At 34.9% G+C, this 12,591-nt stretch overlaps 1 protein-coding gene and 1 pseudogene across 1 annotated transcript; both read right to left on the reverse strand.

Moving 5' to 3' along the window:
• Window positions 1–1,294: 1,294 nt before the first annotated feature.
• LOC132049580 (protein NRT1/ PTR FAMILY 5.6-like) lies at window positions 1,295–4,542 on the reverse strand. Its single transcript, XM_059440444.1, has 4 exons — window positions 4,256–4,542; window positions 3,136–3,353; window positions 2,291–2,838; window positions 1,295–2,198 (listed from the first exon to the last, which is right to left on the reverse strand). Exons 1-4 carry the CDS (start codon window positions 4,413–4,415, stop codon window positions 1,325–1,327), a joined length of 1,800 nt encoding a protein of 599 aa, XP_059296427.1. The 5' UTR covers window positions 4,416–4,542; the 3' UTR covers window positions 1,295–1,324.
• Window positions 4,543–9,317: 4,775 nt separating this feature from the next.
• Window positions 9,318–9,427, reverse strand: LOC132051284 (U6 spliceosomal RNA; annotated as a pseudogene).
• Between the last annotated feature and the right edge of the window lie 3,164 nt (window positions 9,428–12,591).

The raw sequence follows: 12,591 nt of genomic DNA on the forward strand, positions 1-12,591 counted from the left end.
TAAATTACATAACGGTCATCACCAATCACATTGCTAAATAATTTTATTTTCTTTTTGTAAAGATCTTGTACCATCTAATCTCAAAATATTCCACTTAAAAAATAATGATAACGTACTATTGTTAATAAGAAAAAGGGGCCTAAAATATGTGGGGGCCTAAAGCGTGTGCTTTAGCCGCTTGGCCCTCTGGCCGACCCTGTCTGTAAGGAGTATTATTAGGTGAGATATGCTTCACTACATGTTTATACCTCATCTTTTATTGTTCATCTTTGTAGGTTAATTAAGATGATATCAATCACCTTGACCTCGACGAACAAATCACCCTATGACGATCTACATTGATTATTCACATAAACTTGTACTTTGTTCTTTCATGTATAATTAATTATTCAAAGACATAACAATATTAATATTATTTTTATAATTGTCTATTATATGGTTTGACATACACGTGCGACGCACGTGCCGAGAAACTAGTCTATCAAAAAAATGGGAAATGACTTCCCTGGCCCTGTCTGTAAGGAGTATTATTAGGTGAGATATGCTTCACTACATGTTTATACCTCATCTTTTATTGTTCATCTTTGTAGGTTAATTAAGATGATATCAATCACCTTGACCTCGACGAACAAGTCACCGTATGACGATCTACATTGATTATTCACATAAACTTGTACTTTGTTCTTTCATGTATAATTAATTATTCAAAGACATAACAATATTAATATTATTTTTATAATTGTGTATTATATGATTTGACATACACGTGCGAAACGCGCGAAACTCAATCAAAAAAAATGGGAAATGACTTCCCTTACTTTTAGGCAGAAGACATTTTCCTTTACAAATATCCCAATTCTTACTCTTGTTACCTGCTTTGATCAATACAGAAACATTATTTTCAACTTTAATACTCGGAAATATCATCAAACTAGTATTGTCATAATCAATCATCCACTTTATACAATTAAACATGTCACCTTCTTTTGTACGAATTAAATACTGGAAAATGATCTAGAAAATCTTTTTCCAAGATTAACATTGTTCACGGAAAGCATTTTCCATGAGAATTATTTCCTCCATGCCAAACTCACCCTGTTGGGATCTAATGGCATAACTTCTTCTCACTCCAAACTGTGAAGGTCACTAAGCTTGATATTTGGCATTCTTATTTGTTAATATCTCATCCTTTCTCTATAGAGGAAAGCAATTGAAGTGACTGGGATTGAACAAAGGAAATGATCTTTTTTTTTGTCCTTTTGTCTTATCAGAATACATTGATATCTCTAGTACTATAAAAAAGCTTGAGGAATATTTACATAAACTAAACCAATGCTTCACGATTATCCCCATCATCGCAATCAGCTACAACCATAGTTGTCCTATTGTCCACATTCTTGTAGGTATAGCTCCTTGCAACAAAAACATAAACACACAAATTTACTGCTGTGATGGTCGCCAACAACCAGTAGAAATAGTCAAGCCGGCTGCTGTTTAGATCCTTTCCAAACCAACTCTTGCCAGTTTTCTCTGTGATATGATCCACAATGGTTATCAAGATGCTGCTAATAAAATTTGCCGCACCAATCACACTAAGGTAAAGTGCAATGCCCAAGCTTCTCATGGAATCGGGTACTTGGTCATAGAAGTATTCTTGCAATCCCACTAGGGAAAATCCATCAGCTATTCCAAGGATGATGAATTGCGGGGCTAGCCAAAACACACTCATTGAAGCTGAACCCTCGACTGGATTTTTACGAACAACATTCAGTCTCTTTCTCTCAACCAAAGCTGCAACTACCATAGTAGAAATCGAGAAGATCATTCCAATACCGATCCTTTGGAGAATATTTATGCCTCTCTCATTTCCTGTTGCCCTTCTCAGGAAAGGTACAAGGATTTTATCATAGATAATGACGGATATTATCATGCCAACAGCTGTCAGAGCATAAATTGAGGCTGGGGGAATCTCAAAATTGTGAATGATCTTCCGATTTGTTGTCACCCTTTGTTTTACGAAAAAAGTTGCGGCCTGTGATACACATACACCAAATGGTAAAGTGGTTAGCCAAATAGGAATCATGTTGATAATTAACTTCAGTTCTTCCACCTTCGTGACAGTTGCAAGTTTCCATGGATTCTGTTGCTGTTCTATTGAATCTCGTGTTCCATCTACGATTGCAGCTTTATCAAGGAACCTGTAAAGTAAAATCATAAATTGTTGTCAATAACATATTCCACCTTTCCTGGATAATTGCATAACCGAATCACGACTACGTTCGAATCTTACTTCAGCTTTTTAGTGTGGCCTAAGAGCCTCCTTTGGGTAGTTCCTGACTTGGGAACTTCATATAGATGAGAAGGATTTAAAGGAAGTTGAAGGTTTCTTTTTCTAATTGCAGCTACAATCACGTTTAGCATGGGTGTTAACGGACTTCCAGTTGTTTTCCTGTAACGGTAGAATGGTCTCCCTGCATAGAAGATGGCTATACTAGAAGCCATAACTACTGTGAGTATTAGATCTGCCATGGCCCAGCTAACATGCTCTTGCACATAAACGATAAGAGTAACTCCAAGAAACAGTCCACAGCATAGCCCAAAGTTCCACCAGTTGAAAAAGGACATCTTTTTCCTTCTTTCTTCAGGATTTTCATCATCAAACTGATCAGCTCCAAAGCTCTCAAGAGAAGGCTTGTGTCCTCCAGTTCCAATAGAGATTAAGTAGATCGCAAGGAAGAAGATCGGCTCGTGGATCTTCCTTGGTTCATCACAGAGTTGGTTACTGTCACAAGGTTTTAAACTCGGGACCACTCTAGACATTGTCAAGAGAAGCAAGCCCTGATCCACATTTAAGCCAGAACAAGTAAGAGAGAATTTTAGTCGTATTTCATAGGCAAACATCGATTTATTAGAATGTCTTACAGTTCAATGATTCTAGAACCAAATTTTGTGTTTATGCAGAGATGATAATGTGATCCAATTTTCTGTTGTTCCAATAGGATTTCCAAAAGGTTGTCATTAGTGTTACCACTCTAGTAGGGTCAACAGCTTTTGCACATGCTTTTCTTTATTTTAAGGAAATACTCTAAACTGACATTCCATCTAGTAAATTGCAGAAGCGGAAATTGTGGTTACCAGGAAGTAGACCGTGGAAGAGAGAAGAACGGTGGAGAATCTTCCCAAGTATGCATCAGCCAGAAAGCCTCCAAGCAATGGCATCAAGGTGGTGACTCCTACCCAGTAATTGACACTTTTCGCTGCTGTTTTGAGATCTTGATGGATGACTTTCGTTAGGTATATAATCAAACTTGTGGCTATTCCAAAGTAACTCAGCCTCTCACTGAATTCAATCGCTGTTAATCAAGGTAACGGTTCATCAATATCTCCATTTACATTACCATAAAGGTGCATGTTCAACAAAATGAAGAATCTAATTGACATGTTTAATTTAACAAATTGAATCACATATAATTGTGGGCCACTGTATGGCTTAATTGTTTCTACAGTTTAGCTTAGTGGCATACACAGTACTCGTCGTGTATAATTAGTAATTCTTAATATCCTTATCAACAAAGGAAAAAGTTGTAATTCGTCATATGATCTAAAGAACAAAATTATGTTAAGATATTGCGTGACATTTGGGCCATTTGGATGGAATCTAGAGCCAGGATAAATCTATAGGACAATTGCAGCAGCAAGAGGAGGCATCAATCTGTTACACAATTTATCCTGGGGATATATAACTACTTTTGATTCATCTAGTGACCATAGACGTTCTATTCAGTTAGTTCCTTAACTTTAGAGAAAGAAAAAGATGTTTTCAGAGACCAGTGAGTTATGTACTCATCCAATTTTTGCTGGCTTTATATCAAACCACGGCCAACCAAGTGTAGAAAGGTCTATTTATTGAACAAGCTGGTCAAATATCTACAGCGCTTTACAAGTTATTATCTTATTTAGTTTATTCTTGATCACTAGTTTCCTGACAGATGACATACTAGAAATATAAGTTTATGAGCATTTTTTGGGTGGTCATGATTGCTGAAGATAAGCTACTGCTCTTTTGCTCCTTTAGTTCTATGATTGATAAGGACTAACTCAGAGGAAGAGAAAATTGTATGCTTTGAACAATTTAAAATGAGGAAGCCATTCTAAGTTTCTTGATCTTCGAATAATTATAGATCACGAGAGTGAGGAAAATTAGACATATAAGTGAAGCTATTTAGTGTATGCCATTTGATAGATAGATGCTTACCAATAATGAAGAGTGAGGCCTTCCATTCACCAGTTGAAATCCTAAGAGGAACTCGTCCTTTATGATCAACAGAAGAATCATAAACCAATTTTTGCTCATCAATTTCTACTGATTCTTCTGCTCTTGTTATCTGCTCCATTTCCACATTTATCTTATCCATCTTTTGCTCTAAGATACCAAAGAAGATATATCAGTGAGAAGTTGTTGGGTTGGAAGCATTAGTTTGTTCACTTTATATAGGAAGAAATCCCTGCTCACTGCTATTTTCAAAGTTCCTAAGAACATGAGTGCAAAGAAATGTGAAAGTTAATGGAATTTATTACCAATGATTGTGACTTGAGGTTGACAAACAACTCTTCCCACTGAAAATAAAGCAGTCCTATGGCCCTTAACACAGTGAATGGCATCGATGCTGCAATCAGATTCTTCTATTTGGAACTCCTACCACAAAACTAGTGGCGATGATGGATATTGTAGAGGCCTAAAAATTGACCATATTTACAAGAGGCATATATCAGATAAGTGGTTTTACAGTTGTACACGTGTTTTATTCGTATTGTTCCTTGTTCTTATCTTTTATTTTGTTGATGGGAGTCAAAATCTTAATATGAGTTGGAGTGCACAGAAATTTAAGAATACATACTGTGCTCAAATGTTGGATTTCACTCATGTATATTGTTCCATGAGATGCTATTGAAGAAGGGTGTAATATCAGGGTCCTTTAGTGGTAGAAGCAAAGGAGTAACCACTTAGAGGTCCCAGGTTCTAATCCTAGTTATGTAGAGTTCATCTCGACCTTTTAGGAAAAAATTACCTGACATATGTTCTTCTAAGTTGCAGTCTGTGGCCAGATGGATTAGTCGAGGTACAGGCTAGCTAGTCCGAACATCATTATCACAAACAATCTGCATTAACTGAGATCTTTAGTTGATGTTCAAAATATCAGGAATCTTGTTGTAATTTCTTGGAAGTACTATAAAGTAATCACATTTGTGTGTGTTGTTTATTCCCTTTCCTGGATTGTTCTTGTCTGTTGGGACCTGTCACAACACTATAATAATGATAATAAAGGCTATTAATATAGCTGACCATACAAAAATACTAGGTTATTTCTTCCCATTTATTCCAACCTCGATGACAAGTTACTTAGTCCTTTTGTGAGGAGGTGACAAAGATCCCGTGAAACTAGTCAATGGCACGCAAGTGCACGCTAGATACCCGGATATCAAAAAAAAAAAAAATATATATATATATATATATATATATATATATATATGTATGTATATATATATATATCTGACCCCGCTAGCTTAATCAGTACATTTTTCCATTTTACATGACAGGCTTGTTATTTGGAGAGTGTTTTCAAATCCTTCTTTTTTTGGGTTATTTAGAGAGCTAGACAATGTTACTACTTGTAAATATATTTAGTTACAAAAAATATGATTTAGAGTGCTTAATCACTGTCTGATGTAACTAGCGTCTGTATTTTTTTGCATGTAGTTCGTTTCTGGTTACGTTGTTGCACCAATGAAAAGCGTTCATAGCTCAAATCCAAAGTTTTAAGATGAGAATCAAGGTCAATAATTCTTTTACTTAATGAAATAGGATATGTGGAAGTCAATGCTAAGTAAAAACAATTACTATAAATATGCTCTTCCTCCAGTAGTAATTTAAGCAGAATTTTTCTGCTTCATTAAGCCTCCGCTCTCCATCACGAAGTTGTGTTGAAATTATAGTTCAAGAACAGTTTGGTTTTCTTGGAGCAGATTACTTTTGAAGACTTCAGATTTGTAACGAAATATTAGTGGACAGAGTAAACTCTGTATCCGTGTTGGTCAGAGGTAGATGCATTTAGTTGAGATGCACACAAGTTGCTCTGGACACCATGGCTATTAAAAAACAAATTCTTAACTTTTCCTTCTCGATGGGAGGGGTGTTGGTCACAGACACAAATCATATATGGTAACAGTGAAATGTATTTAAATTAATAGGGTAATATTGTGCAAAGCAACTTTTTCTTTTTTCTCTCACATGATGAAAGTGCATGAGGTTTCAACAACTAAAATAATTACTTCTCCATCCCAGTAACACATGCATGTGAAAGTGCAGTTGTATTAAGGAATAGTGCTTGAAAAAACGGAACTGAGAAATAGTGCTTCACATCCAAGCGAGACACAATCAGCACGTTGTTTGACAAAATACCTGAAAATGAAATATATTCTAAAAAGTGAAATATATTCTAACACGTGAAATAATCAACGTGTTATATTTTTAAAAGTAAAAGTGTGGAAGAGGAAGAACTTTGTCCCATAAGATATGGGACTACTTTTATGTGCTATATAAAAATGGACCTTACTGCCTCTACAATAATTAATTCACTCCTTCCATTTCAATTGAAGTGTCTTAATTTGACTAGACACGAAGTTTAAAACATAAGGGAAGTTTTTGAATTTTGTGATCTTATATTAAAGATGTGTTTAATGTACCAAACTACCCTTTGAATCTTATGGTCTTAAATAAGCCACATAGAATATTGGAATTAACGATCTATTACCAAATATATAAAGAAATATTCTTTTTTGGAATAGACTAAAATGTAAGACACTTAAATTGAAACTGAGTAATAAACTTTTACACTATCATACAACTACTCAACTTTTGGCCAAGCGGGAAGAGAGATTTGTTACTACACTCTAAGGCTATGTTGGGTGATACATGAGTAAAAGAAAATTTATTTAGTTTCTTGGCAAGGTCAGTAAGTTTAATCCCATTAGAGTTGTAAAGCGGGAAGAGAATTCTTTTGTGCTTTTACTCCATGTCAAAATTAAGAGAATCTTATACCAAAAATACTCCTCCATAAGGTTGACCAGTGGGAATGATAGAAAAGTAGTAGAAAAGAAGATGGCTAATATTGGATGCAATTAAATGACTACAAGGAATTTGATTCTCTTGAAAATATACAGCCACAAACTGACTGTTGTCACTATCACATGATCATTCATATCTAATGTTGATAGTTACGTTTATTTAATTTGTTCTTCAAATTCTTCTAGTCTAGCTAGTTACAACCCACTGAACACCCAATATATATTCGATAATGACATCCAAATATCCAATCACAAATTAATTAGCCAGCCTTTCTGTCACAGAATTATTAGTTTCTTGATCTTTAAGGTTAGTCGACTCTCGTATGAACACATCTCGTCATACATACATATAGTGACAGCACTAACAGAAGCCCATTTGCAAACGCTATTATTGGAAACCAATTAGAAGGTGAGGATACAATACATAAGGACACTAAATATCGATATTCCATCCCACGTAGGAACCCAACACCACTCTCTCACATTTAGGATCGGACATTTGAAGCGTGAAAATATAAGATGGGGTCCAACTTCGTGTATAGTATGAAAATTGATAAGCGCTTGGCTCTAATACTATGATAAGAAAATGAACGTTGGGTCTAACTCAACTCGAAAGCTAGCTCATGAGGTGAGTACGCCCAAGAGCATAAAAAGACACCAGATATCTATGTCTCACCTGATGTGGGAACTCAACATCCACTCAAAGTAGGGTATTAGCAATAGTGGCGGAGCAAAAATACATATGATGCGATTCAAAAAAGAAATTTTAGAATGTCATTTTTAGGATCTGAACTTGTGACCTAAGGTAATTTTGAACCCCATTTACCACTACTCTAGAATCTTTTCTTATGACAAGAGGATTCAACAATTCATACATTTCAAAAAAAAAATATTTTTACCCTATTTGCACAGTATAATTTTCCTAAGAATTGGAGATTCAATTGTAGCCCTTAGCTCCCTTTAGCTGTGCCACTAATTTGCAATGGCTTTCAATTGCTTTCTATGTGACTCGAACTTTAGACCTACCAATTGGAAGTCACGAAAGTGTCTTGCCGACCAAGCCACTATTAATTAGAACTGAGGTAATTGTTTGACCATCTATGTCAACCATTCTCATCAGAAACTTTTGATCTCACTAGAAAGATTTGTAATTTGTTTCACACATCAAATTATACTTGAAGAAAACAAGACTTTGAATTTGAAACAAGATTTCAAGAAAATACTATGAAAATAACATATTGGAAACAATATGAAGCACGTTGAAAATGCTACAAAACTTAAATGATACGAAAGCAAAAAGCTGCTTATATAAGTACTTATATGAACATACTAATTAATAAGAATCAAAGAAGAAGAATCTATGCGAGAAGAACTTATTATTAATATATTTTTGCTAATAGACGAGGAGAATACTTCTTGCATTGACAATGACACTTAATATTCAATTGAAAGTATATTTCCTGGTTTTGTTTTAAAGTCTGTATGATCAACTTTTTTGGAACTCGATCCGAATGAATCATTCTTTCTGCGAAGTGCCTGCTAAGTAAGAAGATAGCAAGATCCAAATTATGTCTCGGTAGAAAATGTATTTCTATTACTATGAAATTCATAAGTAAAGTGACAAGTCTTGTATGTGTTCTTTAGAAAAGAAACTTGACCATTGTAAAAACATATAAGAAATACTCCTTAGTGGAACTTTTTTGATAGTGGAAAGATGGACATGCCTTTGAAACTAGTGGATCTGTTAGCATCATTTTCAACTGCACGTATTAAATGGGCAACCCAAAAATGGATAAAAATTACAAACTTGTACCCGGCCATTTAGCACGAAAACTTCACTAAATTAGCAAAACGTTAAGTTTGTGTAAGGAGTACTATTAGCTTCGTGGGATCGGGAACTGCTGTTATGTAATGTTTTGGTTCGAGCAACCCATGTGTAAATCATGATTTGTTTTTAATAGTCAACCAATGTGTAAACGAATGCTCCTTTTTTTTTTTTTTTTTTTTTTTTTTGGGCAAATTAGACAATGTGTAATTCATTTCTTTTGTAAACCTACTACAACAACTACATACCCAATGTAATCCCACAAGTATAGTGGGGTCTGAATAGGGTAGAATGTACGCAGACCTTACTCCTATCTCATGGAGATAGATAGACTGTTTTCAAAGGACCCTCGACTCAAGTGACACAAAAAAATTTGGATCATTTCTCAATTTGTGTGTGTCATCCTTGCGCAGGACCATGCGTGCTAATCTTCTTTGTATCATTCCAATTTTATCGATCGGATGTCCCTGAAGGCACTCTTTTGTAAACCAACTCGTGTAAATATATCTTTTCTAGCTATAAGTAAATTCACGAGTAAATGATCCTTTTTTTTTTTTTTTGGGAAATCAACCTGTGTGTCAATCATTTTCCACATTATTTCATAAAGATGCTAAAGCACTAGGGTAAATGCATGATTCATGTCGTTGATCACTTTTCATTGGCTATATGTCCGATGAATCAAATTTTTTAGATGACTAAGGATCGAAAATTAATATTGCACTACTTGAGATAAGACTCATCCCTATACTTTTAACTTTTTTTAAAGTGTTTGGGAAAGGTGATGAGTGGGGGTGGTCGGATATATTCTTCATAATTTGACTATCTTTTTTGACAATCGAATGCAAGTATACAACAGGTGAAACTCGTGTTCTTATTGTGGGTTTATCATTATTAATACAAAATTTGGAAGTTTGATTTTTTTACTATTTTCTTTTTAAGGGGCAAAATGCTGATTATAAGAATGCGTAGTTTGTTTAATTGAGTGGAGAATATCATGATTAGGGCGAACATGTTTTTTTTTTTTACTTCGTAACATTTGGTGGAGACAATAAAACTTGTAATGAGACACTATAGCTTCCTAGCACCATGACCTAAGAGGACTTAGGCCTCATTTGTTTTCATTAAGATTAAAACATCTGAATACACATCTGAATGATTAAGATGTTGTCTCTAGATCTGAACACGGAATGATTTAGACTGTTTGTTTTTGTCAATATCTGAATGTGCATAATGTATTTATTTAAACATAATAAATATACAATTCAAATAAAATCGGAACTAAAAATTAGAAACTAAATACAAATTTAATAAAATAAAAATAGTATTTGATAAAAATATGAAACATTTATGTTTGCTAGTAATGATGGAGATGTTTGTAGGATGATAGGTGGGGTTTTGGGGAGGAGAGAGGAGGGTTGGTAGGTGGGGGGTGGGGTACGGTGGTGGTGGTGGGGTGGGTCCGGGAGGTAGGGTGGGTGGTGGTGAGGGGGTGGATGGGGGTAAGGTGGGTGGGTGGTGAATGTAGTGGGGTGTGTTGGTGGTGGGTGGGTTTGTGGGAGCCGGGGTGGAGGTTGGGGTGGTGTTGGTGGTGAGTGAGGGGTAGGATTGGGGTGTGGGTGGCGGGTAGTGGAGGGTTAGGGTGGGTAGTAGTGGGGGTGGGTAGGTGGGGTGGTGGTGGGGGTAAGTAGGGAATAGGTGGTGGGAGTGAGGGGATGGAGCCAGTGGTAAAAATTATCCATACAAAATACCTCTTAATGATATTAAAAATTTGTTCAAGATCTTAATGATATTAAAAATTTGTTCAAGATCTTAATGATTAAGACCTATTCAGACCAAAGTGCTTAGATCTTAATGTAAACAAATGCACTTAATGGTCTATTCAGATTCAGACCTCCATTAAGTACAAATAAATGGGGCCTTAGATGTATATCTGAGATGTTCAGAAATGCAATTTTGGCAATTCTTGCAATTTCGGCCATTATATTCTTGAAGCCTTGGTTCATACTCCGTTCACTTTTACTTGTCCACTATTCCAAAAATAGATTTTCACTTTTACTTGTCCACTTTTGCCTATCAAGAGAAAAATAATTTGTTTTTCCTGTTTTGCCCTTAGCATTAATTACTCTTTCCAAATCCAATACAATTATAAACCAATTAATATGGGTATCATGTGTCACACCCCGACTTGGGGGGTGTAGCCAGTACCCGGCACCCAAAGGGCCGAGCGAACCAACTGTGATATCTGAACTCTGTAACACGAATCATAGACCGACAAGGCCATTGAATAACAATTTTAAGAAGTATATTACGTCAACTGTCATACCCTATTTTAACCTAAGTCAAAATAGTTTACAACATCCGGGTAATTCCGGGGTTAATTAAAGTACGGGAGTCGCCACCTAATTAATTATGGTGAATTAGGGCACCTGAGATTATTAAAGTAATTATCTAAAGTTGATTTTAATTTAAAGTCTACGAAACCAAAAAGATCTGAGTAAGGGTTCAACTAACCTAGAGGGAAGGTATTAGGCATCCTCTAAGTTCCATTAATAATGGTTAATCCGACCGGACTTACAATTAATTAGGCTAAGTATAAATGTAATATTATAGAAAATAAAATAGTTTGTAAATATTGTTAAGGTTATAGAAATATAGTGGTGCTATTAAAATAAGATTTATAGAAAATTATAAATAGAAGAAAGTGAGATTTATGCAGCGTTTTAATAAATATTTGACATAATTCAAGTGGCGAGGTATTAATTGATTTGATTTTGCATTTTTAGGAGTATAGACAAAATACAAAATAGCTAATGAGAGTTTTCTTTATTTTTATTAATCATTCTTTAAGAATATGCATAATTGATTCGAAACTTAGAGAGCTATTTATAAAATACATTTGATTTTATGTTTGCATATTAGTGATGTTTCAAAATTTCTAAGATAGTGATAAATAAGACATAACCCCTTTAATTCAAAATATGCTATTTAAAAATCAATTATTTTGAAAATAAATATTAAGATACTATAAATAACTCTAATATAAAAAGAAGAAAATGAAACTTATGGAATTAATTGTTAGTTCTTCCTACCCATTTACTAAAGCCAACCTGACTAGATTCGCTAAAGTTCACCTAATCTAAACAAAATAAAACAAATAAAATATTAGTCATGTAATTACAAATTAAATGCACAATCAAAAATAAAGCAAAGAAATGAAATGATTTAAATGGATCAGCCCATTTTTAGGACTGCCATTGTTCACTGCTGTTGGGCTTCGGACCAACAACCTTAATATATTGTTGCGGATGGCCGACGGGGCTGACTCGAGGGAAATGTTTCATTGGGCTTCGGCCCAACACCGAATGCGGGAGGAGACGAGTCCCAGCCGGGACTCCTCGTAACTCCGGATATCATGCAAAAGAAAGAAAAGAAGGATTAGTGATCTATTAACATTAATATGATTAACTAGCGGTCTCAAAATAATTCATACGCACACCTACTAATAACTTTTAAAACATGGAATCAAATAAACCTAAGTTAAATATTTTACTACCGAATTATACACCAAGACATAAACATGTAACTCATAGTATATTTCTAAATCTTTTACTTGGCATTTAAAACGGAAGACCCCAAGCCAA

The sequence above is a fragment of the Lycium ferocissimum genome, chromosome 3 (genome assembly GCF_029784015.1).
Source record: "Lycium ferocissimum isolate CSIRO_LF1 chromosome 3, AGI_CSIRO_Lferr_CH_V1, whole genome shotgun sequence".
NCBI classification, from domain to species: domain Eukaryota; kingdom Viridiplantae; phylum Streptophyta; class Magnoliopsida; order Solanales; family Solanaceae; genus Lycium; species Lycium ferocissimum.